General features: G+C 43.3%; 1 protein-coding gene across 2 annotated transcripts; it reads right to left on the reverse strand.

Moving 5' to 3' along the window:
* Positions 1–835: 835 nt before the first annotated feature.
* On the reverse strand, positions 836–26774 carry loxhd1a (lipoxygenase homology PLAT domains 1a). 2 transcript variants are annotated; one of them, XM_076102791.1, is made up of 41 exons: positions 26039–26774; positions 23042–23156; positions 21278–21358; positions 20142–20326; positions 19385–19483; positions 18382–18530; positions 18170–18293; positions 17840–18090; positions 17624–17759; positions 17349–17509; positions 17153–17239; positions 16743–16878; positions 16448–16602; positions 16179–16339; positions 15242–15318; positions 14945–15141; positions 14676–14868; positions 14414–14574; positions 13992–14325; positions 13696–13847; positions 13112–13245; positions 12489–12640; positions 12240–12344; positions 12023–12151; positions 11769–11936; positions 11493–11674; positions 11235–11351; positions 10757–10919; positions 10313–10467; positions 9951–10160; positions 9412–9535; positions 9065–9273; positions 8741–8926; positions 7744–7871; positions 7517–7634; positions 5257–5434; positions 3229–3414; positions 2725–2895; positions 1831–1960; positions 1420–1575; positions 836–1316 (listed from the first exon to the last, which is right to left on the reverse strand). In XM_076102791.1, exons 1-41 carry the CDS (start codon positions 26772–26774, stop codon positions 836–838), a joined length of 7272 nt encoding a protein of 2423 aa, XP_075958906.1. The 2 variants fall into 2 exon arrangements, with proteins under 2 accessions (XP_075958906.1, XP_075958908.1); XM_076102793.1 differs by having other exon boundaries at positions 12026–12151; positions 26039–26342.
* Between the last annotated feature and the right edge of the window lie 1196 nt (positions 26775–27970).

Below are 27970 nucleotides of genomic sequence, written 5' to 3' on the forward strand. Positions count from 1 at the left end.
ATTAGGTAAAATAAGAAGAAAAGTGAAAATGCGGTGATAGTTTTGAGTCAGTTTCAGTTTTAACACTAAACAGACACAGAACACCACTAGGATTAATTTGGAGTTAATTCCATTATCTCAGTCTTAAAGGGAAATATTTGTCTCTTTAGCTGCTAAATGCTCCAGTTTTTCCACCAGAGTAGTTAACGGTGTCTGTCTGCCATTTGGTGCTTAGCAGGTAGTGTACTGTGGCTTGTCCCCTAATAACAGCTATTTACTGCTGAAAATGGATTGATTGACAATTCTGTGAGTTAAAAGTTGCCGAAACGCTCCGTTGCGCTGCGATGAAGTGAGAGCCAGTTGATGATTCTCTGTGGGTTCGTCCCCGTCTCCACATTAAGCGCAGTCTTCAAAACTATTGTCGATATAAAAGTATTGATTTGTGCAGCGTTGAAATAAAGCTCTGTAGGTTTGGATGTTTGAATTAACCCATCAGTGAGTCAAACAGGTGGAAAGCTGTATTGAGTAGTGCAAAAAGAGTTTAATATCTTATAAAACCTCAATTATAACAAAACAACTGAGCAAACCATCCCTGACTCATGAAAGTTAAAAAGAATGGCACATTCAGTTTCCTGACCTATGAAGATATTGTCACAGTATTTCTTTGCAGGCTATATTCCCAGGTAGTATTAAATATCCAACTATAATATAATAAATAAATAAAAAACTATGAATATAAAAATCTGTCTCAGTTCCTGAGATATAAAACTTGCCAGAGCATAATCTCTTTGGTCGTTACTTTGAAACATGAGGAGAGATTTGCTGCAATGGGAGTTTGTATGAATAAATAGTTGTTCTAGTATTTCGGGTAGAAGACCCTGGCGATCAGCCCGTCAGCCCTCTTAGTGTCCAGCCACTTCCCACACAGGAAGATGGTGGTGACACCATTGGCTGTGTTAGTCACTTCCACGCGGTCCAGCAGCCAGCCGGGGCTCAGACCAGAGTCGTCGTGCTCCACCCGGACTTTCTGCAGCTCGCCCATGTCCAGCATTTCCAGCAGGAAGCGGTCCGTCTGCTCACGTTCGAAAAGGTTACGAAACTTCTGCCGCAGTTGCCGATGGCCTGAATCTCCATTGGAGCCGTAGATGGTGATGAAAACGTTGGCGTCTGTACCCGCTCCCTTCTCGTCACCCGTGATGACGATGATTTCATACTTGACAGGCACGAGGCTTCGAGCTTTACTGGCAAAGCTCTCGATGGCCTTAGTGCACTCAAAGGTGGAGAAATCCTCCCTCTTAGGAGAGAGAGGGATACGGGCGTTGCAACTGAAGATGTACCTGGAGGTGAATATACAGAATATGATTTGTTATCAACAAAGTTGAATGACTGACTTCCGCATGGATGTAGTTTTGGCTCACTGAGCAGTAACTGATGTCTTACTTGTTTCCCAGTTCCCTTTCAGTGACAACGACCTCCTCCGCATGCCAGAACACCTCCCCCTTCACTTTCTTCCCATCCTTGGGTGTGTGGCCCAGGCAGATACCAGCGATATCTCCCAGGTTCTTGGACGAGAACTCAAACCTGTCAACATGTCCCCTACGAAGAGAGGAAAACGAGCACGTCAGAGCGAGTAGCTGTTGGCTAAATTCACGTCACTGCCAATTTGTTCTGGATGGTGTAATGTCATCATAGTCAATTGCAGCGTTGGTCTGAGCTCAAGTGCTCGGTGCTGGTGGGGATTATCATAATAAGTGCGAAGGCAGAATTAGACGGAGAGAAAGCACATTTCTTTCAGCTTTCTCGAGTACACAAGTTGCAGCTCATTAAGTTAATCGCGCACCAAGTACCTACCGCAAGAACCTCTTCTTCTTTGAGGAGTTCTCCATTACGAATTCTTTTGATCGGCCCTTCCTCCCCTCGAGTACAATCCAGGCATTTTCTTTGGTTTCGGTGTCTCCGGTTGTGACACAAATTTCGTACTCTAGGGAAAACACGGATGGTGTAAGTAAATTGTCTCAGTTGTTCACAGACATGTCCTCCATTTCCACATGGAACATATATCAAACATTAAGATCCCTTGGCACAGAAACACATGTTTAAGTTAAAATCCTTAAGATCTTTCATTATATCAAACCCCATTTTGATACTATTTATGGAGTTTTCATTGTTAGTGGCAGAGTCCGCCATTGCCACTGAATGAATGCAGCACGTAATCCAATTTAGCCTCATTGATGTCAGCCTCTTTGTCAGCTACTGCTGATGCAAACAGAACATCTCATTATTGCAGCTTCACATTAAAACTCAGGCTGGCTTTTACTGTGAAGAGGCTACAGGAAACACAATGTATCCGTCAACAATGTGAAAAAACAAGACAGCAGTCTTTTTTATATATTACAGGGAGTGATGGACCGACAATGAGCGCCGCGGTTAGATACAAAGCTCCTCAGAGAGGTAACAGACTTAACTGTGTCCTGGCTGTTGGGTTGATCAATTGCATGATGGGAAAAGGCAGTTTATGTACTTCTTTAGTAACATAAAGTTTGTTTGTTTGGCTGCACTGCAATCAGAAACATGCATTGTATTTCTGAGAAGCTACTCAAGCAGTGTTTGCTGCCTCTAGAATTATGGGACCTGTAGTTTTAATCCACTTTTGCTGTTTCGCAGTTAACCACGTGTCGCCAAGTCACCCAAGTCTGAAATCTTAATGATTACAACTTTAAAACGTGTCGTATGTGCTGGCCTTACTCGTCTTCTCGTTGAGGTCCAAGTAGTCGTTGTTAGCGCACGCCAGTTCTCTCATTATCTGTCCATCGTCGTCATTCTTAGCAAGCCAGCGGTCACAGGGGAATCGAAATGTTTTGTCCAGGATCTCATCCTTCACGTCGATATATTCCAAGTGCCATCCTGGAGCAGGACCTGGGAGTAAGTAAAAAAATGTTGTCAACAATAATGAAACAAGGAGTGCTGCAGCAATCTTTCAGGCTCAGTAAAAAGCTGCGTCATCGCCTCAGGTTCTCTCAAATCATCAAATCAGACATCAACTGTTCAGGTTTCATTAAAATCAGAGTGGTGACTCAAGACTTCTCCTGTGACGTCAGACTCACGAATCTGTGGCCACATTTATCTTTGGCTGAGTGATTGCATCTTAAGTTGTAATTTGAGTGAACTTCATTCAAATAGCCCTTTTCACAATGCCAGTCAGAAAGTGCAGATTCAGTCAGCCTTTTATTAGTCTAGCTGAGGGCTGACCTGAGTTGTCGTGCCAGACTCGTACTTTGGAGAGCTCTCCCATGCTGAGGATATCCGAGAAGCGGAACGTGTCCACCTGCTTGTGCTCGAACTTGTTGGACTTGTTGCACTCCTTCAATGCCAGTGTCCCCGTGTCTCCGTTCTCTCCGAAAACTATGATCCACACGTTGGCATCAGTGCCCGCCCCTGAGGACACAGGAAAGTCACCCATTTAAAAAAAAATAAAAATCTGAATTTCTGCTTTCCTGGAACAAAAACATGTTGGATTAAACAAAGAATAATGTACAGCTCGGCAATGTACGGTGAATTAACTGTGCTCACATTTTCACCTTCAAAATCTGAATTAGCACAACATAGTTTCATTTAAACTATATCATTGTAATGACATTTCTAAATGGCATCTTTTCTATTATTGAAATTATTAACTCGTAAAAATGTTCAAAAAACTTCAAAAAATGCGCAATTATAAAAGTATAATTGTAGTTGTAGATCTTTTAAACTGCAATGCAGCTCAACTAATCCAGGGATTTCTTGAATTGCCAATAAATACTGAGATTGCAAAGCCCCGAGGAAACTGATCTGCCAACAAGCAGCCACATTATGCAGAGTAAAATGAGCCGCAGAGAGAGCCGCGTTCTCTGACTCAGACAGCACATCTATAATCCCTCTGTGCTTTATTATTTCATTACAGTGAGTTAGACACTAAGTGAATGTGTAGTAGCCGATGCTGAGAACAAACCTCACTCATTCTGCAGCATTTCTTTTGTGTCCTAGTTCTCCGCCAGTCTGGGCACTAAACTACAAACCTGGTACTTTAATTAACGCTGCAGTTTTAATGAGGAATACTTAGATTTTAGATATTTAGAATTGCATTTCATGTCGCTGGTACCTTTTTAAATGAATATTTTCCTTTCATATACCTCCTACTTGACATTCAATGCCTCTTCACACTGTACATGCAGATCATCCCATCATGACCCCAAAGGAGACCATTACTTGATGCACAGCATCGCCTATGTAATGTTGCTTGTGCGTGCGTGCGTGCGTGTGTGTGTGCATGTGTGTGTGTGTGTCTATCGGTCTGGCTCATTATTCCTCCAAGAGCCTCAGTGGTGGTGCGGGGCTACATCTTAGCTTCCAGTAACAGCCAGAGGCAGAGAGCATTCCTTTGAAGTCGGCTCAGACTTCGCACCACGCTATCGTATTGATCAGCAGCACTACTGAGCTATAGAAAATACTGCATGAAGAAAAGAGGGAGCAAAGCCGCGTGGACGCCTTCTTAAGAGGATTTCTTTCATTGCCACGTTGGAGTCAAACACTAATTATTCCAGCTTTGCTCCTCCTGAAAGAAAACACAGACCTCTGCACAAGGACAGGTCAAATGAGGATGAGGAGCAATGTAAGATATCTGTGAACTCAGCCCCGAGCTTCGGATAGTGGTTGAAAGAATGTGATTACAGACACAAATAGCCTCTACAAGGCTGTAGCTCTAATTTGACATTACAGGGTGAGGAGTTCACTCATCTGAGCCACCATCCACTTTGAACTTAGCCATTTAAGGACCCGCAGGCTACCCTCGAGTGCTTTGTTTTGAAAGAGTTCAGAAAATAATCAAGAGAGGCGATAGCAAGGTGAACCCAGGACACTATTTGACAGACGAAATCTCTCAACTGACACTTGAGTCCTTCAGCATCCCCCCAGGAAGAGCTGGAGGCTGCTGATGAAAGAGGATGTCTGAGCTGCTCTGCTCACTGTGAGCGTCCCTGGATCTGACCGGATGCTGACCCAGAGATGAAAGGATGGACGGGTGACGTCGGTACGCCTGATGAGCGGACACGTCTGTTAAATACGTTTAACTGCTTTACAGTATTTCTAATAATGTAAGCAATACATATCCCAAATGTCCTTCTCTGACTGCAGCAGGACAGGTCGCTGCACATTCACCGTTTTCTGTGAGAATACCTGTAAAATTCAACAAAACATTTCTATGAGCATGCTGACAGCAGCCGGCATGTACTGAGGACTTACCTGCACTGTCACTGGTCTTGACCTGGACTATGTAAGTGGTGAGCTCCACCATTAACTCCTCCTCCACCACAGCAGCCATCTCGCAGATCATGGTTCTCTTTGGTCCATGGCTCCTGGAGAGCCACTCCTCATAGGTGAACGACGACACCTCCTCTGTGGTCAGGTTACGCATGATCACCTGGATGCACAGAGTTAGTGCTTCAAATATTATATCACACATATTCAGAATCCTGACATGGATTTGTATTATTATCCACTAAAATGTAACAAAAAATGTGACACAAAGTGTACGAATCCTCACAATAACAACGATAAAATTCAGATTTTCAGATATAATGTTTACCACGTTCACCATCTTAGTTTAGCGTGTTTGCATGAGAACATTTACTAATTAGCACTAAAGTGCACCTGAGGCTGATGGAAACATCTCACACCAAAAATCATGGACGAGTTAAAAATGTTGACCTGATGATGGCGCTAGAGGGAAAGTTAAGTTCTCAACCTTTTCAACATGAATGTCTGCACCACACGTCACAGCAATCCAATAGTTGTGAACCTGAAAGTAAGATGTATCCTCTGCGCACCATCAATCTACAAAATGTCATGTCGATCCAATAGTTGTTGAGATGTCTCAGTCTGATCCGAGGGGATGGACCAACATCCCAGCGTGGATAAAAGCAAGTTCACGTAAATAAGCGTTGTGTCATACATTATCGTATTATGGACACTAATGTCTTACGAGTATGAACACAAACCCCGCCTGCCCCGGGGATGTCTGATCACTAGTCCTGGGAAACATTTCATGACAAGACAAAGACTCAGGCAGCCACCCTCGTATTACCTCTCCACTCTGCATATTTATTTGGGCAGATTACTATGCTGGCAGTCGGCCCGGTGCACTGTTGTGTCCTTTTCAATACACGGACCCAGCAATCCATAAAGGCAGCACATCTGCTTGTGATGCTGAACACACAGGGCTCTGTGCAGGGTCAAGTCAAGGAGATGTTCGCAGCCGCCGAGTCCCAGGCACGAACGGACAGGGCTCGGTATTGTTCCTGACTGCTCTGCTGCTCTGCAGGCAGTGGTGCCTTTACCAGAGAGGACATTTGCATAGGAAATGTGTTCTGTTTCATCAAAGCATTTGGCCTGAGACATCAGACAGGATTTGGAGGTGAGCAGTGAAGTTGTCCTCACAAGGTCAGCTGTGTATATTAATGCAGTTGACTATATTGCTGGACTATTCATTCAAATTGGCGATATTTGCACTAACGCACACCCATTCACACTAAAAGGAAATTTATATTTCCCTACTGACTACAGTAACACACAGCGCTCATTACTGTTTGTCTGTGTGTGCATGCGTGTGATGATGCCAGAACAAAGAGCATGGTGAATAAATGGTTCAATATGCTCACTCCAGGAACTCTGGGCCCTGCTGTGTGTGTGTGTGTGTGTGTGTGTGTGTCAGTGTCTTTGTGGGTGGGTGAATCACTGACCGTTCTCCTGCAGGCAGAGATAGATGTGTGTGTGTGTTTTTGTCTGTGTGCTGTGTGATATAATAGATTGAATGATCTTGTGACCTACAGCACACACTGCCAGTGTAAAAAACACAAACCTGGGAGTGCTTTGTACTATTGATTTTGGTGCTTTTTATGGTTCTGGTTTTATGTTTTATAGATGAGATCAGCAGTTTCCGATTTGTATCCGATTAGCCCTTAACAAGAATGTAGGGAACCTGTGCATTGAGCATGATCAGCTCATTCTGGAGACTTAATCCTGCTTCTAGCTTTCCTTTTGCTGTAATCTTTGACAATTATTTGGCATGTAAAAATCTCCTGAACACACGTTTATCTTTCCTGGTTAGTTAAAAGCGCACTCAACAGCATTTCAGTCCCGTAAAATTGTCGAACTTATGATGGACAGTTTAAAAAGAAATATAAAAATCGGTGCAGCAGAACCAGAGATATCGTCGGTCTTATTCCATGCATTGCTCTTCCATGTCAATACCTGGTGCCTACATTACCCACAACGCACCTGAACCGCTGACAGTTCAGTGTGGTATACTAGTAGTGGCTAACGTTGCCAAGAGCTGCTAGCCTCAAGCAGAGATGAGGAGCAGGATAAAGAGGTCTGGTAAACTTGTTATTTTCTGTCTCCACACTTCCAGGTTCTTTGTTATTTGGTTTTTATACATGCAATAGACCTGTAGACAGACTTTGGTGTGTAAAATTGGTGGACTTCTCCTTTAAAGTGATCTGACCTGATCCAGAAACCAGTCAGGTCGACTGCCGGAGCCATCAATACGAAGCCTCATTTTCCTCAGTGGAGCAATGTCATCAATCTCCATGTTGAAAGTGTCCTCCTGACCGCGCTCAAACCTGTTGTCAAACACATAATAGGACACAGAGTTTATAGTCTGCAGCTTATTGAGACAGTCTCTGTATCTCACATTGTTTCTCCACATTGTTTTCTTCCATGTTCGGCTACCTGTCCTCGTTCTTCTGCAGCAGCATCTCCTCCGTGCTGCCATTGGCTCCAAATACAGACATGAAGATCAGCGTGTCTGTTCCTGCGTTCTGCACGTCTCCGGTTACTACAGTCACCTCGTAAATAATCTGACATGAAAATATGAAACATCTTACTTGTTATATTTTCTTTACATATCGTAGCCATCTCCCACGAGCAGTATTACCTCTAAAACATCACTAGACACATAAACAACATACATTATTCAGTTTTTTAGCAACTATGAGGTTGACTGCGGTGCCGTAAACATCTATAATATAATGGTAAGAATATATATTAAATGGAAGGCATGTTTTTACAGTGATATTTGAAAACAGGTACAGGACATGGGGAGATAGACGTCCTATTTCTATCATTATTGTAGCTGTTGTGCCATTATTGTTGTTGCTGTGCCTGTCTCTCTCTAAAAAAGTAAATTATAGAGTATGGTCTGGACCTGATATGAAAAGTGTCTCGAGACAACTTCTGTTATGATTTTGACAGCAAATAAACAAAACAGAATTGAATATGATTGTATATAACTTTCACCCTATTTACTGAAGGGCCACCAAAGTTAAAGTGCTACATATATCTATAAACCTTATCCTAGACAACAGTGTCAAAATGTTCTCGAAATCAGACAGAATAAAGCCCTCGGAAGTCACTTGTTCTCTTAATTTCAAGAGATGTTTAGTATCTTCGTTAATAAATGAACTTCCAATAAGTCAATTTTTATCTATATCAATAATGTTGTGAATCATACTTTCGCTCCTGGCATTAGCATGATAATGTTAAGGATCTACTCTTTCTTTTTAGATAAATCAGATGTGTACACCTATTGTTAGCATCTTGTTTAAACAAAGACAAGCAATTATAAGTACTTTTCCCATCTCAGATGTAACTGAATGTATAAATTGTGATGCATGTTCTTAGCCAATCGACTGATATATAACATATCATATTACTGATATCTACATACCTGCTGGGAGATGGAAATGGCCTCTGCATCCAGCACGTTGAATACTCGAGCAGTCAAACCATCTCCTCGATCTTTGGCCAGCCAGCACTTGCAAGCAAAGATATATTTGACCCCTTTGGTTGGCACAGCAACAGACAGCTCATCAACCAGCCAGCAGCTCTCAGGAGTGGCCCCATCATGACCTAGCTGCAGGGAGGATGAGCAACAATCACTTCAAGGAACGTGGGTGTATTTCTCCTGCGTGGCCAATGTGTGTGTGTGTGTGGATGTGTGAAAGTGCATGTTCATCACTGAAACTCTAAAAGTCCCCCCCCCCCCCCTCACCTCGACCTTTTTGATCTCCCCCACATCTGAACCGTGGGACTGAAAGCTCTCCAGAGAGCCGGCCTCAAAGCCCTTCCTCTCGTCCGGCAGGTCCAGCCACAACCTCTCCGTCTGGGTGTGATTGGCCCCGATAATGATCACATAAGCCCTGCTGGTGGTGCTCGCATCGCGCTCCAGTCCAGTGCTGATGGTGATGTGGTATGGTATGACTGCACAGGAAGGGAACGGCACTTATTCATTCACAGAGAGCAAGAGATTATGTAAAGATGTCTGTGTTAGAATAGTAATGACAAGCATTCACAGAGCAGAGGATGAATCCAGTTCACAATGCTGAAGATCTTTCTTACTCGGGAGCTCAACTTCCTCCTCCTTCTTTTTGCTCTTTTTGTTCATGTTACTGTCGACACTCTTCACTGTCACGGCTGAGTTCTTCTTTTTACAGTTGAGGCTTTCTCTAACACCTTCGTAACCCTGAAAGAACACACACAGACACACACAGTGATGCAGATATACACAACGACACAGATGATTGCTAATATCTGTAGAAACACACAACGTCTATGTGTGTTTAATAAGGCTGTGTGGATTATTAGCAACGGCAGCAATGTTTGTAATAAAACAGTATGTGGTGTAATTGTATTTTAAGGGAGTGGCTTTGGAGGGAGGCCTGAAGGGACGGGCTGTTAGCGTGGCCGACTTTGCAACTTTCTCACTAGACTCAGCAACTTTTGGAGTTAGTGCTGCTAGTTTTTTTATACTTTGGGGGACCGGACCCAAGTCTTTTTAATCTTTCCTTTCTACTATTTTGTTTTAATATCTCTTTTGTACACATGACTTTAAAGGCACCTCCTACACATAATCGCACACAGACGTCTTAAAATGCTACCTTAACATAGAAGACTCTCCCAATGCGTCGGTCCTCCCTCTTCCTGGACAGCCAACGTTCACACAAGAAGAGATAGACCTCTTCCGTATCCACGTCAACCACCTCCACCTGGTCCAGGTACCAGTCGGCACTCATCATACTGTCATCGTGGCGTATTTTTACCTTGAAAACCTGTCCGAGGTCAACGGCTTCTATAGTGAACTTATCCACCTGGAGAGATAAAACATGACCATTGGTGAAATAAAAACAAAAGTATGATCATGTAGTTTGTATGATGTATTTGCTGTACTTTAGTTTTCTTTTACAGAGCTCATTATGTCAGGATCATTTGTCACTTCATAGTATACAAAATGCTTTCTTACAGATCCCCGTTCAAACTTGTTGCCGTTCGTCTCGGACTTTCTGAGTTTCCTCTCCCCAGTGTCCCCCTGGTCCCCGTAAATCGTGAGGAAGACGTTGGCGTCGGTGCCGCCTCCGTACACATTGCCTGTCATCACTGACACTGTGTATGTGTGAGCTGTAGTGGGGTACATTGACCACAGACAGGCACGCGGGGGATGAATTTAAGTGCAATTGGCAGAAAATAGAGTGAAAAGAAAGCCATTTTCCATCGCTGTTTGGTGCCACTGTCATAACAGAGACTCACTCGGGGATTAGAGAGGACCTGAAGGGAAAAGTGTCTTGTTTCTGAACTAATGCTCAGAAAGGTGGGGGAGAAACAGGACCACAACATTGTGACAAATCCTGCAGATGTTTCTGCTGTTATGTCAGTGTGTATAAATAGTTGAATGCGTGCGTTAACATACTCTCCAGGGCATCTTCCACCTCCACTTCGGTGACTTTCAGGTTTCCGTCTCGTAACAGTTTCTCAGTGATGATGTCAGAGGGCACCAGCTCTCTCACGGTTTCTCCATCATCCTCCGACTTGGCGAGCCAGCATTCACAAGGGAAGATGACAGTCTCTGAACCCTACAGAGAGAGAAAGGCTAATTCATTTGTGTGTTTTTCCCTTAAGAGTGGAATCTGTGAACACACTGTTCTGTTTTTGTCTAAGCCTCTGAAATCACGGTGCTGGATTAACCTCTATCTGTGCAGAGAACATCCCCACCTGCTGACCAGAAATTGCGTTTGTGTGTCACCAGTGGATGTGATAGTAAGATGTTGACAAAGTCCTCTACAACTAAAATCTGAGATGTTACAGGTACAGGTACAAGTACTGAAATCAATATCAGTTGTTTTTTTGAGGCACTTCAACATTTTACTTTTGTCCTCCGTAGGCAGTACCTTTCCCTTCCTGAGCAGGCGTCTGATCTCCACTCTGTCCAGATGCCAGCCTGGGTTGACCCCACGGTTGTCATGGCCGATCCGGATCTTTTCAATTACATCCCCCACATCTTCTAGCTGCACAGAAAGCAGAAATTAATAACTAAATTAATTGTATTCAGCATTGTATTTACTACAGTAAATACCCTGATGGCCTTGCTGTTCTTCATAGCTTGATGACCTATTCTACTTATTTATGACCGTACACTGTTATTGTACCTCAACAATAAACATGTCTTCAGCTCCTCTCTCAAAGTACATCCTCCTCTCCCTCTTGTTGACACACAGAGACTTCTGCAGGGTGCACACTGCATCTCGCCCGTACAGGACAATGAAGACGTCTGCGTCCGTGCCGGCTGCGAACACGTCGCTCGTGAAGGTTTTAATTTCGTAAGGAACAACTACGAAATGGAAACAAATAAAAAACATAACCAGTTATTTGCATCAAATAACAAACATGCTTGGAGTAAGTTTTGTCATGCAGTGACGATTTACATGGTGTGTAATGCTCCGTCTGAAGAGAATTAGGGAAAAGGTCCCTGACGATGGCCCCGTCATCCTCCCCTTTATCCAACCAACGACCGCAGGGGAAGTGCAGTTTCAGTCCAAGAGACGGGGCGTCAATCTCCACCCAGTCAAGGAACCAGCCTGCTGATCCTCCACCTTAAACATTCAACACAAATGATCGTGATCACGTGGACTCATGTTGCACTATTCACTGCACAGGCAGGGAGTCTGTCCTACCGTACCACGGTTATCGTGTCCAACACGTAGCTTCTTCAGTGGTCCAATGTCCACAGCTTCCACAATGAACTCATCGATCAGACCCCGCTCAAACTTATTCTTATGAGTCTTTGAAGCCTTCAGGTTGATTGTCCCTGTAGATGTGCACATCATAGAGTAATTTCATAATTTAAATATAAATGCAGATATATATGAATTCAGTATGATAGTCTGAAGTATTACCTGTGTCATCCTTGGAGCCGTACAGAATCATAAAGACATTAGCATCAGTTCCTGCATACTTTTTGTCACCAGTTTTTATCCTCATTGTGTAAGTTGTTGACATGGCTGTAGTAACAAGAAACCAGAAGAAATTAAACATTAGGCAATCTTGTGATTGTTATTTCTATTCATTACAAAAAACTAAAAAAACGTTGTTTCTTTAGGACAGTGTTTCTCTCTTTCTCAGGGCCGCCATAATGTTGCGGTCACCTTTCTGTTCAAGACCAAGTGTGGTTTCAGAGTCTTCCTCATCATCATCATCTCCTTTCTTCATAAAGGCCTCGTCCACAGGAACTAGCTCCCTGGCAAGCTGTCCGTCATCCTCATCGACAGCCAGCCAGCGTTTACAAGGGAAAAAGTACCTAAAACACAATGCATAATGAATAAATAATAAATGCTGTGCAGTGAACCAATACATTAGTCTGTTTAGGACTATCAAAAGTTCCTGTGTCTAAAAATACTCAAAGAAAGGGGCCATCTCTATTTGGATTGACAGAAAGGCTTTTGCTTAACCGGACTATTTCAGAGTACCATTTCCCGCCACACAGTGGAGCTCTACAGACATTTTATGAGCGAAGGTTCTGCATTTGCTCATAAAATGTCTGTAGAGCTATGAAGGATGATGCTGTTTTGTCAAACCTGTGGCAATGATTTGGTGTCTACAATGACACAGCAAGATGTAAAGAATTTCTCATCAGTTGAATAAATTATTATCAATTTTTTTGTAATTAATAGATTTAATTATTCAAGGTTTTTGTCTGAAGATGCAATTACACATCTGAATTAAAGTGCTGATGGATCTCTGCTCCCTTTCTAACGTCATCATGACTTACGTGGTGTCATCTTTGTTGTCTACAATTTCCACTCTGTCCAAAAACCAGCCGGCGCTGGTCTCACTGTTGTCATGTCGGATCCTCAGCTTCTTTAGGGTCCCCAAGTCGACCGCTGTGATGTTGAAAATGTCCTCCTGGGTCACAAGCGATCAAACCAGTAACAAAAGGGTCAAGAAATGTCACAGGTCTCAGTTTAGCAGTCCATGAGAACCTCATTACTTATTTATTTGATCTGTATTTAACCTGCAAGGCTCCTTAGATCCAACATGTTTGACATTTGAGGCTTTTCCAGGTAAACAGTATCAATGATAACAATCATGACCATGTAGAACACAGCAGCTCAAACAAATCTATACATATGAACAGTGTTTCCCCAAGCTCCACTCTTTACGCTAAGCTAAGCAAAGCTACTCCTGATTCTAGCCTCATATTTAACAAACACGAGAGGTATGAATCTTCTCATCTAACTCTATGCAAGAAAGTGAAAAACTATACTTCCCAAACTGTCAGACAAAAGTTTATATCAATACTCGGATTATGACATAAAAATGAGCACATCTAGAGCCGACGGAAACAAAGCTAACCTGGCCTTTCTCAAATTTGTTCAGGTTGTTTGCCTTCCTGAGCCGTCGCTCCCCCGTGTCGCCGCTCTCTCCATAGAAGTTGACGTAAACATTGGCATCGGTCCCCGCCCCCCACGTAGTCCCAGTAAACACATGAACCTCATACGAGTTCACTGAGAGGAAAACACAGTTAGAAAGTGCACATCATGAGTGAGCTTTCAACATTATGGTTAATTCATAATGGCACAGTTAAAACAAACAATCCAGCCTTTGGAAGCAAAAAGTGGGTCAGCACATTACATTCACGCTCTACTCACCCTCCAGGTCTTCACTGCCCTCACTCAGCAGCTCAACCACAATCTCCCCATCCTCCTCATCCCTGGCCAGCCAGCGGCTACAGGGGAAAGTAAATGTCTCTACCACTTCCTGCAGCTCCTCAACTATCTCCACCTCCTCCTCCTCCTCTTTCTTCTTCTTCTTTTTGTCCTTCTTCTTGTCTTTCTTGGTGTCCTGCTTCTTCACCTCAACCTGCACCATAGCCATCGTCAGCCGCTTGATGTCCACCGTCTCCAGGAACCAGCCGTCTCCGATACCCTTCCCGTCATGGTAGATACGCATCTTGTAGATCTTACCAACATCCAGAGCCTCAATCTGGGTTGTAGGAATGAAACAAGGGTCAAACCAGGACCTTAAATCCCCTGCAAACACTGAGGTAACACGAGACAGGCTTTATACAGACCCTGAAGATCTCAGTGGTGCCGCGTTCAAAATTGTTGGAGCGACTCTTGAGCACGAGGACTTCAGTTTTTCCTTCATCTCCGTAGATCTGACAGAAGACGTTGGCATTGGTGCCCCCTGCACGCTTGTCCCCTGTGACCACTGTTACTTCATAGTTGATCACTGTAAGAGAAGGAGAGGCAGCGCAATACACCTCAACTCATAATCACTGTTACTGTGGTTAAAATGATTCATTCTGACTGCACTGTGCTGGTGTTATTTACATTGTTCGATGTCCAAGGTCTCACTGGGATAGATCTCCACCTCGACTTTCCCATCAGCCTCGTCTTTGCAGAGCCAGCGGTGGCTTGGGAACATGTACTGCTTCCCATGAACTGGTACAGAGATCTGCACACTGTCCAGAAACCAGCCAGCCCGCAAGCCCTCATTAGTGTGACCAATCAGGAAACGGTTGATCTGTAAGCACAGGGGACACAAGATATAAACATAAACTCTGTTCTCTGTGAAGCCTATTCGTGTCTGAAGAACTTGCCTGTCCGATGTCAAAGGTGTCAATGGTAAAGATGTCAGTTTGTCCCGTCTCAAAGTAGTTCCTGAGGTCGTTGTCGGAGACTGCCAGTATCATCTTGTTAGTGTCACCCTTCTCTCCGTACAGCTTGACAAACACCCTGGAGTCTGAGCTGGCCCCACTCACACTGCCTGTCTTGATTGCTATGTGATAGCTGACATCTTGGGAGGATGGACAAACGGGAATTAAAGATTTTTAGAAATCTGAAACAAAATTAAAGTTTGACCTATCCTTGGTTTAAAATGTTATCTAGGCACTCACTAAAGAGACGCTGGCCATCTCCAACTGGGACTAACTCACGGACAATCTGTCCATCATCTTCATTACGGTCCAACCACCTGAAGAAAAAAAAAACACATAAACACAGACAAACTGAATCCTAAGAAAGACTGAGATCAAGCCTCCCGCCAAACCTCCCTGAATATTTAAATGTGTGGAAAGAAGAATTTATAAACATGGAAACATATCTAGTTTACAAAAGAAATAGGGAGAACAATTGTTCTACATTGTTTTGCATTGTAAGCTTGAAAACATTTCCCTTATTAGGACAGACAGGAAAAGCCTCTTTCTAGATGTAACACTGCACCTCCGCCTTGCGGTTTGGCTCCAGTTACTAAAAGAGAGAGAGCTGGCTGACTACTGTGCATTTAGTCCCTATTTGTAGTATCAAACTCATCCATCAGCTGCCTAACTACTTAAACACCAGCCACTCGAGAACTAATGAAGGTAAGCGTGGCCGATTTATGAGGCTTTCTGGGACATTGTGTTTCGCCGTTTAATGTTTTGGTTGGTTCAAGACAAAAGAATTTAACAAAGACTTATTTTCTTTCTTGGGAAGAGAAATCAAAACCACTCCCATATCAGGTATGGTAAATAACATGACACAGCCAGCAGCTTGGCATAAAGACTAGAAGCACTCCCTGCAAAAACCACAACTTGCCATTTTCACACTTCCTTATTATGCACCATGGATTCAAACAAATAACATGCTGATGAGAGAGCTTGAGAGCCAGGCTAGCTGTTTCCTCCTGCCTCCAGCCATTATTCTGAGCTAAGCCAACTGTCTCCTGGCTACAGCTTCAGATGTACCATAAAGACACAAGAGTGGTTTCGATCTTATCACACAACTCTCTACAAGAAAGCATCTAACTGTATTCAAAAATATCCCTTCAAGTCACGTTAGGTATTATTGCCTTGCCTGAAACAGGGGAACTCGACGGCCAAACTCTCTGGCTGGCCCTCCTCCCGGACCATCACCTTATCAAGGAACCAACCACAGCCTCCACCGCGACCATCATGGCCGACACGCACTCTGCGCACTTGGCCCAAAGACGCAGACTCAATGAGAAACTCATCGTGCTGAGGGAAGACGGAGTAACATACAGAAAGCGGGTTAAAAGATGTTTGCAGTGCATTTCCCAGACAATATATATATATATATTTTGTGCGTATTAATAATGCACTCACATTGCCCTTTTCAAATTTGTTGACATTGTTCTTGCTCATGAACATGAGTCTCTCCCCTGTGTCACCCAGGTCACCAAAGACATGGAGGAAGACGCTCGCATCAGTGCCACTGCCACTGACGTTGCCAGTGCAGATAGTAACGCGATACTTTATCACTAAAACAAAACACAAAAAAGAGGACACTCACATAAAGCAACATTTACACATAGAGTTTGAATATCTGCACTGACTCTCTGACAAACAGCTTGTGTGCATTTAATCAACCAGGCACGTGTGTCCTTAGTCGATTTCTTACAGGGCAGCGGCTCATCGATGAGCGCTCCGGTAGCTGGAAGTTCTCTGACGATCTCATTGTCGTCCTCATTGATGTCCAGCCAACGGCCACATTCAAAAGAATATTCCTCCATCGTCAACGTCTTGAGCAAAGTGACCTGCAGAAAGTGACAGGCCCATGTGTCATCATGCACGTCTTCATCTCTGGTTCATGATCTAACCTTCGGACAAATGAAGACTGCAGAAGTGACATTAACAAACAAATTGTGGCGCAATAGAGTGCATGCAGGCTCATTTACACTTCAGTCTCTCTTCTCTATATCTGAGATCAGGTGCAAGATTAAACTATCATTCCGTGTCTAATTTAGTGCTAAGAGGGTAAATAAAACAGCTCACACTGACAGATCAGACAGAGAGAGCGACGGGTCTCACCTTCGCTAAATGCCATCCAGCAAATGGATGTCTCTTCTCATGCCAGATGCGCACTTTCCGCAGTCTTCCCATGTCTGGCATTTCAATCTACAGCGATCCCAAAACATTCAAAAGAACAGATACTTAAAAAAAAAAAATCTTGGGAACTTATAGTAGATCAATGTGAGAACAGTGGAAGAAATGATCCAGGGCTTACCATGAATTTATCAAGCTGGCCCTGTTCAAAACTGTCAGAGTTGTTTTCCAGTTTGATCTCATCAGACTTGCCCTTCTCTCCGTAGATCTGCAGAAACACCTGAGCATCTGTCCCTGCCCCCTTCACGTCCGATGTCAAAATCCAAAGGGACCATGGGTACTCTGGGAGTAGAATTAAATAGAATGCAACTTGAATTCTGTTTTGGTTAAGAGAATATGAGGGATTTACTTTTCTTTCAATGAGGAGAGATCTGCGAGTTGAAGGAAACTACCCACTCTTCTGCTTTTTCTGCCTGAGAGAGACCATCTCGTACAGCTCCCTCTCAATCAGTCCGTCCCCCTCGTCCTCGTCCAGCCACTTCGCGCACTGAAATGTCTGCTCGATGCCCGTGAATGGACAGTATATTACAACCTAGAGAGGGAAGCAAGGTGCTTGGTGGTTGAATGACATTTTTGAGAGTCCCTCTGTTACCAAAGACAGAAGTGTAGTACCTTCTCACAGTACCATCCAGCACCAACAGCCCCGTTGTCGTGCCCGATGCTGACCCTGCTGAGCGGGCTGATCAGGTCACAAATCTCAACGTTGAAAATGTCGATGAGGCCGCGTTCGAAAGCACCACCTTCCAGGAATACTTTGCCGCTGTTCTTTAAGCCCTTGCAGCCGTGCATGACCATGTGGATCTTAGAGTTGGTGCCTGCACCCCTCATGTCTCCAGTCATCACTTGTACATTGTATACGATTCCTAAGTAGATTCAGGAGATTACAGGAAATTGAAGATGTATTTTTTCTGCAGTGAAATAGTGGCTTTGTGTTGTTCTCACCCATTGGTTGCACAGATCCAACCAACACATCTCGCTGTATTTTGCCATCACATTCATCCATGGCGAACCAACGATTAACTGGGAAGTCATAGATTTCTTTATTCCCCATGTCATCAATGACTACCTGGAGAGACACATTATGCACCACCGTGAGTGATTTATATGCATGTGGGCAGGTCTGTAAAGATCATGTATGTGTAGATTGAACATGCCTTATCTAGAAACCATCCAGCTGATGAGCCTCTGTTGTTGTGGCCAACAGTGATTTTCCTCAGCCTTCCCAAGTTTGGCGCCTCTATCGTGAACTTGTCCTCCGACCCGCGCTCAAAGTTGTCTTTGTCACTGTCCAGTCGCCTCTCTCCTTTCATAATAAACAAAGCATTTTGGAGTCAAACACATTGAAATGGATGACATAGCTACAGTCGTTAAAGTAACAATAAATATACAACATTTGTCATGGCTTTTGGTGGACACATCTGTCTAGCATTGAAATAATAGATTACTTTATCAACAGAAACTTAATCGCCTATTGTTTATACTATTCAATTGATTGTTTCAAGGGATCGAACTGCAGATTTTCTGGTTGGTCCTCCTCCCTCACTCTTTCTGTGCCTCTCTCTCCTATGTTGGCATCCATCGTTGCAAAACAGAAGAGCTCACCTGTGGCCCTTTCATTGCTAAAGCTCTGATTGCTAATTAAACAGTTGTGCACACATGCTCACATTTGCCCATGTGAGGAGTCAGAGTGGATAGTAGGAAATTTAAGTTTAGCATTTTGGATTTGGTAGGGCGTTCCATGTCAACACAAGAGATATAATTCATGAAGATTGTGCCAAATGTTAGAGAACTCTCTGGAAAAAAGTGCAGTTTAGAACTGCGGTCTGAGTGTGAAGCAGGAAATGTGCTTGTATTTTAGCAGAATTGGTTCAGGGGTTTGGTAACATGAATTACAGGTTGTGGTCACTGTGGCTCAAGTACCAGTTTTAGTGTGTAAACAATCAATAAAAACAAGGAAACGGATTAGAAAGCCCTGGGTGTGCAAACCCAGAGACTTTACTAACCCTAAAGAAAGGGCGTTGTCACACCCTGGTTAGCCAAGAGTGGGGACAGAGAACAGGGGCCAGCAAGTACCAAAGAATGACGGACGTTTAAAAAAATAACAGAATATTGATCAATACAACAATCGATACAAAAAATCATTAGTTGCAGCCCTACCTGTGTCACCATTCTCTCCGAAGATGTTTAGGAAGACATCTGCATCAGTTCCACTTCCCTTCATGTCAGCAGTGAACACACTCACTATGTACTTATTTACTGCAAAACAGGAAATCAAGAATACAGTGACTTATATAAACAGCAGAGAGTCTAACAGTGTAACGATGGTTTTCAGTATCCTTCAGAACCAATCTTCTACCTCTTAGCAGAATTAGTTGAACTTTTCTAATTTCATTAGGCGGGTGTCTTATTAGTCCACACTGAGATGGTTTCCAAGTTAAATATTCATAACAGTGTGTGTGTGTGTGTGTGTGTGTGTTGTGTGAGTAACAGCCATATCACTCTGACCACTCCCTCACAGCACAGTGTCCTCATGTCTTTATCCGAGCCTCGGCTTCACAACGCTCTGCTTGACTGACTGCAGGTACTGAGATGTTAGATCACATTGCAGCAGAGGACACATGGGCTGGCTTACCTGAGGATTATACTCTGATGGAATTCAATTACAAAATGAAACAGAAGCAAGATCTGTAGGATACCAGGCACCTTTGTGTATAACTAGTTTATAGCATTAGTATTAGAGCTCTTTCTTAATAGTTGTATTTTATCTTAAAACTAGTCTTTATGACTTTTCAAACCCAGTGGTTTCTCTGCTATGTGGTGCAAGTATTTGGAATTTGAATCAACTGTTTTTTCATTTGAACCTTTGTGAACCTTCGTGTGCTTTGTGTTACGTGTTTGTCCCAGAGTGACCTACATTTCGGGACGTCCATGGGGTTCATGCTGCCCAGCAGGTCCCTGACAAACAGGTTGTCGGCCTCCTCCCGACTCAGCCAGTTGTTGCAGGCGAAATAGAAGCGCAGATGGGGCCGGCTCATGTCGGTCACCACCACCCTGTCCAGGAACCAGCTGGCGTTCATCCCCGTGTTGTCGTGCTCGATCCTGGGGAGTCAACCGTCATAGTGTGACATGAATTCACCCTGCAGGCAATCACAAATACGTTTTCCACATCACATACACCAATGCCTCTTGCTTCCTTTTTGTTTGTTTGTATTTGCAGTCGTAAATCCAAACAGTGGAGACTGTTGTATTCAAGCATTGTGATTCAGACATGGACATTTTGTGAGGAGTGAATAAGATGTGGAAGAATAACACAGTGAAATCGAGCTGCAAGCGGCATCGAAGCATATTGATTTGACATTCATGAATTAAAACAACTTTGAAAGAAGAGTCATCATGTGAGTTCATTACAGACATTAAAGAGAAACAGCAGGATTGAAACACAAAGGTTCCTGAGCCACATTCAAACCAGATTAGAGTTTTGTTGTGCCAATTGTTTGGAGTAGTTTGATGCCGAAAATGGCCTTCTCGCAGAATATAGAGAAAAAAATGTCCAAACAGAAGAACAATAGTGCTTGATAATGCACTATAATGTATGAGGAGCTGCCATGTCAGATGTAGACATACAAGCATACATATTTAGGAATAAAGCAAACCTTCCATACTACTGAATTGTCTGAAGAACCTCTGCTTTTTGAGGCCTCAGACTAAATGTATCCTGGTTTCACTGTTCATGTGTGACAGCTGTGATGTGACTCCTCTGGAGTAAGACACTAACTCCCAACAGATGGGGCTTAACCTTTTGTCACTGGATGAAATCCTTTGATGGCCAGCGTCGCAGCTGGAAAACGAGTGACAAATGTCCCTGTGTGATCCTCTCCGTAAGCTGCTGTTCTATTGTGCGAGGTATACTTGAGCACAAACTGGGATGCTGTCAGTGACCTGTAGCTGTGAGTATCTGCTGCAGCCATTAATAGATTCATATATAAAGTTATCACACATCACAGTCGGCGCTGTGGGGTTTTCTGTCACATTAGATTTGCTGTACAGTACCTCAGTTTCTTCAGAGGCCCCACGTTGTGCGTTTTGATACGGAAAACATCACTCTTATTCTTCTCAAATGCGGTGCGGCTCCTGTAAATTGAGAAAATGTGAGAATTTGGGAGAAAGATAAATTGAGTGTTATATGTGTGTATGACAGAGAAAGAGAGAGAGACGTTCTATTTGATTGATAGAGATTACACGGGTCAAAGAAACACAGTCCAGGCAGAAAACTGAACTGAACTCTGCAGCAGTGAATTACATCTCCTGACTGATTCGGCTTAAGGGACTCTGGTGGTCTCATGGCAGCTGTATAATCTGAAACCTCCTGAGGCTCGGCCCCTTCAACGCTCCCGCCTCCTCATGTACTTCTATCCCTCACAGAGCTGTGTGCATGGAGGACCCCCTCTGCCACAGCGAATCAGACACCCTCTTTTCCACTACTGCCTTTGTCTCTGACCCACATCTCCATCTGTTCTCATCTTCCTGCAATATTCCACCCACAGAGAATGCTCATAAATACATGCCCCCGTTCTCTGTTTCTGTGTAAAATCACCTGTAAGGCAATGATGGGGAGACATTGATTATGCGAAAACAAAAACCCCAATGCAAACTTTGGAATTCATGCAATTTGAATTTGTTATGATCACAATGAATTTCCAAAGAGTTGCATTTTTAATCTGCCCGATTGTTCAATCGGGCAATTCTTTGAGACATAGAAACCTTCCCTTACCTGTATCATGTTATAAAGTTTAAATCGATCATTACACGATACAGGCAGGACCTAATATATATCGGAGTAAGGTGAAACTCCTAATGCTACATGTTTATTATATGACAGAAGTGACTTATCAACGTCCATGTATGGTATTTCACCTGCTGAGCAACACTATGGCCACACAGCATGCAGAGACTGAATACATAGCACGTTGATGCTGCCTGAAGTGGATGAGACCAACACAAGGTGTGAGTGACATGGTCCAGTGTGCCTTACAATAAGTTGGTACATCCTATACGCTGCACAGGTAACCCTAGCTGTCAATCAATGTGTGCAGAGATAAAGGGAGCCTGCTGCTGATAAGATCCCCTGAGAGTCATTTGATCATCCACAGAAATGACATCGTGGTCTTCTTTCATTTGCCTCTGAATGGAAAAGAAGACCGGCCATGTCACATAGTTCCCCCTTACTCCAGATATTCTGTGTCCGACATTTTAAAAAGGACTGTATAGAAGAGAGATTCCTGCACCTCAACCAAACCTTTATCAACGTGCGCTGCTTCTCTGACATCAAAAGGATTTTGAAGATTCAGGTTAATGTAGTTTTGACAAACGGGTCAAAGAAATGTGCAAATGGATTTAGTCATGATCGACGGGATCCACAGGCATCAGGTTAATGTTGATCAGGAATGCTCCCCCATACAGTGTTATATACACAATACAACTCAACACAAGGACAGAGTCATAACCATCCTTTTAGCAGACTGATTAGAAAATACCTCTTTTCTGTGCTGAAGGATCAGAAAGGAATAGAAAAGGTTCAAAGTTAACAGCTGACATTGAAAATGTATTAAACTAGCTAAGCTTTCTAGTTATATAAACCGAAGCAGAATGAAATGCAATTGACTCGAAGCGACACATAAAACCTTTTCACAAGGGAATTAAGTCAAAGCAGAGCAAGTCATTGAGACCTGATTCAGAGTTGAACATATTAATCAAAGCATACTATAACACAATGACATCATGTCCTCACAATGACAGAAACCCTTTTAAACTCACTTGCTTGCCAAGTGAACCTTGGGCGTGACGCCAAAGTCTCCAAAAAGGGTAACAAACACATTAGCATCCGTCCCGGCTCCCTTTACATCACCAGTGATAGTGACCACCTCATACACTGAAAGAGAGAGGAGAGCATAGATTAGACAGAGAAGGAGAGAAGAAGATGTGTTGCCCCTTTGCAACAAACATCACAAATCTGAAATAATGAGTGCACGTATAGGGAATACATTTCATGGGGTCGTACAAGCACTAATTATAAAAGTAAAGGTTGAATAAAAGGACAAAGACAAAGTCACATCCTCAGACAGTGTCCAATAATCTATAAACATTAAGGAGCGTTGTGTTTCCTTCCATGCACTGTTGCCAGGGAATTCAATGCAGCGAATCCATGTCTGGTGTGATACACCAGACGAGCCTCTCTCACATTTCACAAATGTGTCTCTTCGTGTGACCGAGCTACCGAGTTCACGGGAAGGTAAACGGGAGGAAAACTCAGCAGTCTGTACAATCTACCTCAGTTCGTGTCATTTAAGGTTTTTGTATGGAGGAGAAAAGAAGACAAGAGTTGACATCTGAGGACATCCGTATACAGTTTCGGATGGCAATGTCGGTTCAGATGGAAAATGTGGTCCAGACTGAAATGTCACAACAACTACTGTGTGTATTACTATGATGTTTGAGACATTGATGGTCCCCAGAGGATGAAGACTATACTGACACATGTATTTATGTACATTTGTATTTTCTTTGTGAAATGTCTCAACAGCTATTGGATGGATTGTCAGTATATTTGGCACAGACATTCATGTGCTTTGATGGTATCCAGACTTTTCAACTTGCGCTACCATCAGGACAACATTTAAATTTGTTTATTTAGTAGTTTAATTAGGTTGGTTTTAAGCTACATAACTGCAAACATAATGGCATTCCCATTGGCCTCAGCTGTGTTTTATGCTATTAAGCTTATCTCAGCACGCTAACGTAACTCAGATGGGGAACATCACATTTAAAACATTGTAGGCTACCTGCTTAGCATTGTGAGCATGTTAGCATTCCCATGTTAGCATTTAGCTCAGAGCACCACTGTGGCAATGCACAGCCTCTTAGCTGCTAGCATGGCTGCACTCTTGTATGATGATGTATCGCCTGTGCTTGAGGCATTGTGTGTCACTTTTCACTCAACTTTTGTCACCATGAATCCAATGAGCTGAATACTTGTGAATCCAAACACAAGCTTTATTTTTTGTTGAGGATTTTGAAAGTCACACCTGTGTTTTTAACAACATTAAATCTTCAGTAGGACTGTGACTCAGTAGCTTAGTTTATACAGTGGTAATTCTATAGTCCTGCTGCATTGTGGTTATGTAAGATAGACTGGATAGGCTGCAGGTATGGGACGCTGTCTGGGACTTTGAGTCAAACTTAGTCAGCGAGAGACAGAGAGAGTGGTGTACAGTCTGAACAGAGAGACTGTGTTTTCACAGGCTGGAAGACCTCCAGGGTGAAAAGTTAATGTGGACTGAAGGTGTAAAAATGTTTACATCATTTTAAATGAATTAATAAAAAACACCCATCAAGTAATGAATAACGGAACTGGAAGTAGAGGATATTGAATGAGGGAGACACGCAGAAGAAGCAGACAGATTACCTAAAAACAGCTCCAGGAGGAAAGGAGCGGCAGAGACCTGATAGAGAGCAATTTAAACCAAAGTCGATGCAACAGGGACACGGACATCTAATTAACAGTGAGCAGAGCTATTAAAACCAGATTAAAGAGAAAGAGAGACACCTGATAGAATCAGATAGACACTGAGCCTTGATAAACTCCTCGGAGTGTCAGAGACCCGAGTGAGCCAGTGAAGCAAGAGAAAAGTACACACAGGCATGTGTCACTGCTACTGATGCTAAATAATGACACTTACTGCTCCGTTCGTAATGTGCACAGAGACCAGAGGCTGATAGCACATTCGCTTTGATCAGCTACTTTATGGGAGCAATTATCTTTCAGTGAGAATACTAGAAAATACACGAAAATGTCACATTTGCAGCACTCCCTCTGTCAGATGGGGGAAGAGCTTTTAAGTTCAGACGTTTTTTATGTGCAATTTCCTCATTCCAAACACATTTTGATACAGCTGAGTGCTGCACTTTCCAAACGCTCCTGTATGGCAACCCCGTCTCATAAGAAGTTGCGTTTATATACACTACTAATGCAAATATGTTTCCAACGACAAAACTTTGATGCCAGAGACCTGCGTTCGCATCCTGAGTTTTAATTCCTTTGTTTAGGCAACAAAAGCCCTTACAGTGAGATTAAGGAGAGAATGTGGTTTTGGTTTAATGTTCATGCAGGAAACACTTTCTGTCTCATGCTTCAACTGACCCAATAACCGGCTTTTGCAGGGGCTTTCAACTGGATAATGCTTTTGAAAGTCAGGATCAAAGTCAGCTCAGAACCAAAGTTACATTAAAGTAATTTCAATAAAAATAATTTACCATATTTACCAGCTATGTTCTACTCAATTTTGTCACCTAAACAAGTAGCTGTCAAAATTTTAATTTGTTCGGGTTGTTACATCTTTCTTGATCTATCCCATAAATCATCCAGAGTTCCCTTTCCCCCCTAACCAAACAGAAATGAACTATTTGGCAGCCCCCTACAGGATTTGGTTCCCTGTGATGTGCTTTAAGAAAGCTCCTCTGGCTCCCGGCCCTGCCTCTGGCCACCGGTGGTTCTCCCAGCCCCGGAGACTGGGACGGCACCCAGCACCTGTCTGCCCCCGAGCTTCTGTTTGGCTCCATTCATGTGGAACATAACTGAGCTTTCACCCAAGAACAATCAGAGAGTGATTCCCCTGGGTGCTCCGGCTCTGAGCTGAAGGGAACTGGAGGAAAACTGTATTCAAGACTTGGTGAATACATATGCATGAAACTGAGACTTACCTGAAATACAACTTGTGGGGCTTCTCTGTCTGCTCTACAATGTCAAACCCTTACCTTTCTTTTTGTAGTACTCATCCTCGTATCCATCGGATGAATCTGTGTGGTAGTTCAGCAGCTCGTTCTGGTACATCACGCCATAGTCCACCTGTTTATTTTTGGATTTTTTCCCCTTTTTCTTTTTATCTTCGTCACTGTCCACCGACCCCTTCTTTGCCTTCTTCTTTTTCTTTTTCTTAGAGTCTTCCTCCTCCTCCTGCTCCTCAATCAAGGGCTCCTCATCACCATCATTGTGAGACTTCTTCTTCTTCTTTCCGTCTTTCGACTTCTTATCCTTGGATCCCATCTCCTCCTCTCCCTCTGGTTTCTCTGTGGAGGATTTCTTCTTCTTTTTCTTCTTTTCCTCCTTCGCTACCTCAGTCACTTCCTCTTTGAGCTTCCCTGATTTCTCCTTTTTGGAATTGGTCGTGGGGTCATTATTGTTTTGCTCACCCTCCTCAGCCTCATTTTCAATTACAGCACCAGCTTCAACACTATCATCTGGTTTCTTTTTCTTCTTTTTCTCTTTTCCTGTTTCACCCTCTTTTATCTTCTTCTTCTCTCTCTCTGGGGCCTCCTGGTTCTCGGAGCTCTCGGAGCTCTTGTGTTTCTTCCGACTCTTCTCTCCTTTTGTGGTGTCCCCACGGGTCACACCGTTGCTACTCTCCTTTGGTTTTGGCTCCGTTTCCTCCACTTCGTCATCAACCTCTTCACTTTCTTCTGAAGCTGTGGATTTTTTCTGTTTGGACGGCATCTTTAATTCATCCGCTTCCCTGGCCTTTAGTTTCGTAAGTGCTGCCTTGAGTTTCTAATGGTGTAAGACTATTCATTTGACCCTTGGCTGCAGAGAGGTTGTAGGATCGTGGGGTTCGTGGCAGCATGGGTGTGTGCCGCTGCAGGTATACAGACTCAGGACACGCAGAAGGTGGAATGGCTACCGGGACATCTCCTACCTGGGCGGTATATGGCCATATGACTAACACACACTACTCATGAAAAATGACCATCACTTCAGCACTCACGTGACCCACGGGAGAAAGCCCTGTGAAAAAGGAGCCTTCCACCGAGAACTTATCCTCTCTGCCACGGCACCCTCCATTATTCATGGTGTTAGGATCGCTTTACGAGCCGGGGGCGTCTCGCTTTTACCTGCAGTCACACGCACACAGACAGGTAGACAGACAGACAGACAGACACATCACCACACACACACACAAAGTATCCCTCCCTTACAACTACTCCTCTTTGTTTATTCTAATAGAAAGTGTAGCTCCGTGTATAAATCATATTTAAGGTAAGATAAATGCATGACTGGCAACATATTGAGTGTATCTTATGATTTTCTCGGATATTTTTTAACTCTATGTGCAAAGGTGGTAATTATTAATCAAGTAATTATTTTATGAAAAAAAATGTTTCTGTATTTATGTGCAGTGGTTGCAATTATTCATTAAATAATTATATTTATAATAATGTTTTACTCTAAGTGCAATAGAATATGCACACAATGTAATTAACCTGAAACTGTCAAACATGTAAAACTGACATAGAGTGCAACAGTTATGATGAAAAAAAGAAGTTAGCATGCTAGCTAACAAGCCAACTAGCCAGCTGTAGCTGCAACCTCAAGTTACTCCACCTCGACATTAGGCCTCTCTCTTGCAGTCTTAGGGACACACGCACACAGGTGGACTCGCATGCAAGGCAACGTTATTAGTGTTATAAGTTAAAATGGAGAAAAAACGTACACAATTTGAGTTGCAATGGCAGAGTGGCGTGGTTCCTGTGGGCTATTCGCTCGAGCTCATTAACTCCCAGGAAGTGAAGAAAAGTTCAGTTGTCCAGCATCAAAGATGAATTGCATTCAGTGAGCCATGTACGACACGCTCGACTCAGTCTGCAGAGGCCTGAAGCAATGCCTTCACTATATGCGTTCTTGTTTCAGTTATC

Source organism: Anarhichas minor, unplaced genomic scaffold (genome assembly GCF_050575085.1).
Source record: "Anarhichas minor isolate MPS153535 unplaced genomic scaffold, ASM5057508v1 ptg000002l, whole genome shotgun sequence".
NCBI classification, from domain to species: domain Eukaryota; kingdom Metazoa; phylum Chordata; class Actinopteri; order Perciformes; family Anarhichadidae; genus Anarhichas; species Anarhichas minor.

Bases quoted from the DNA above. Each gene is read 5' to 3' on its own strand.
- loxhd1a (XM_076102791.1), bottom strand. From the start codon at position 26,774: ATGCCGTCCAAACAGAAAAAATCCACAGCTTCAGAAGAAAGTGAAGAG. The intron at 15,319-16,178 runs GCAAGGCAATAA...TTTTTTCTTCAG, and splicing joins GTCGAGTTCCCCTGTTTCAG to GTGGTTGGACCGTAATGAAG. The intron at 1,961-2,724 runs GTAAGGCCAGCA...TGTTTTCCCTAG, and splicing joins GGACCTCAACGAGAAGACGA to AGTACGAAATTTGTGTCACA.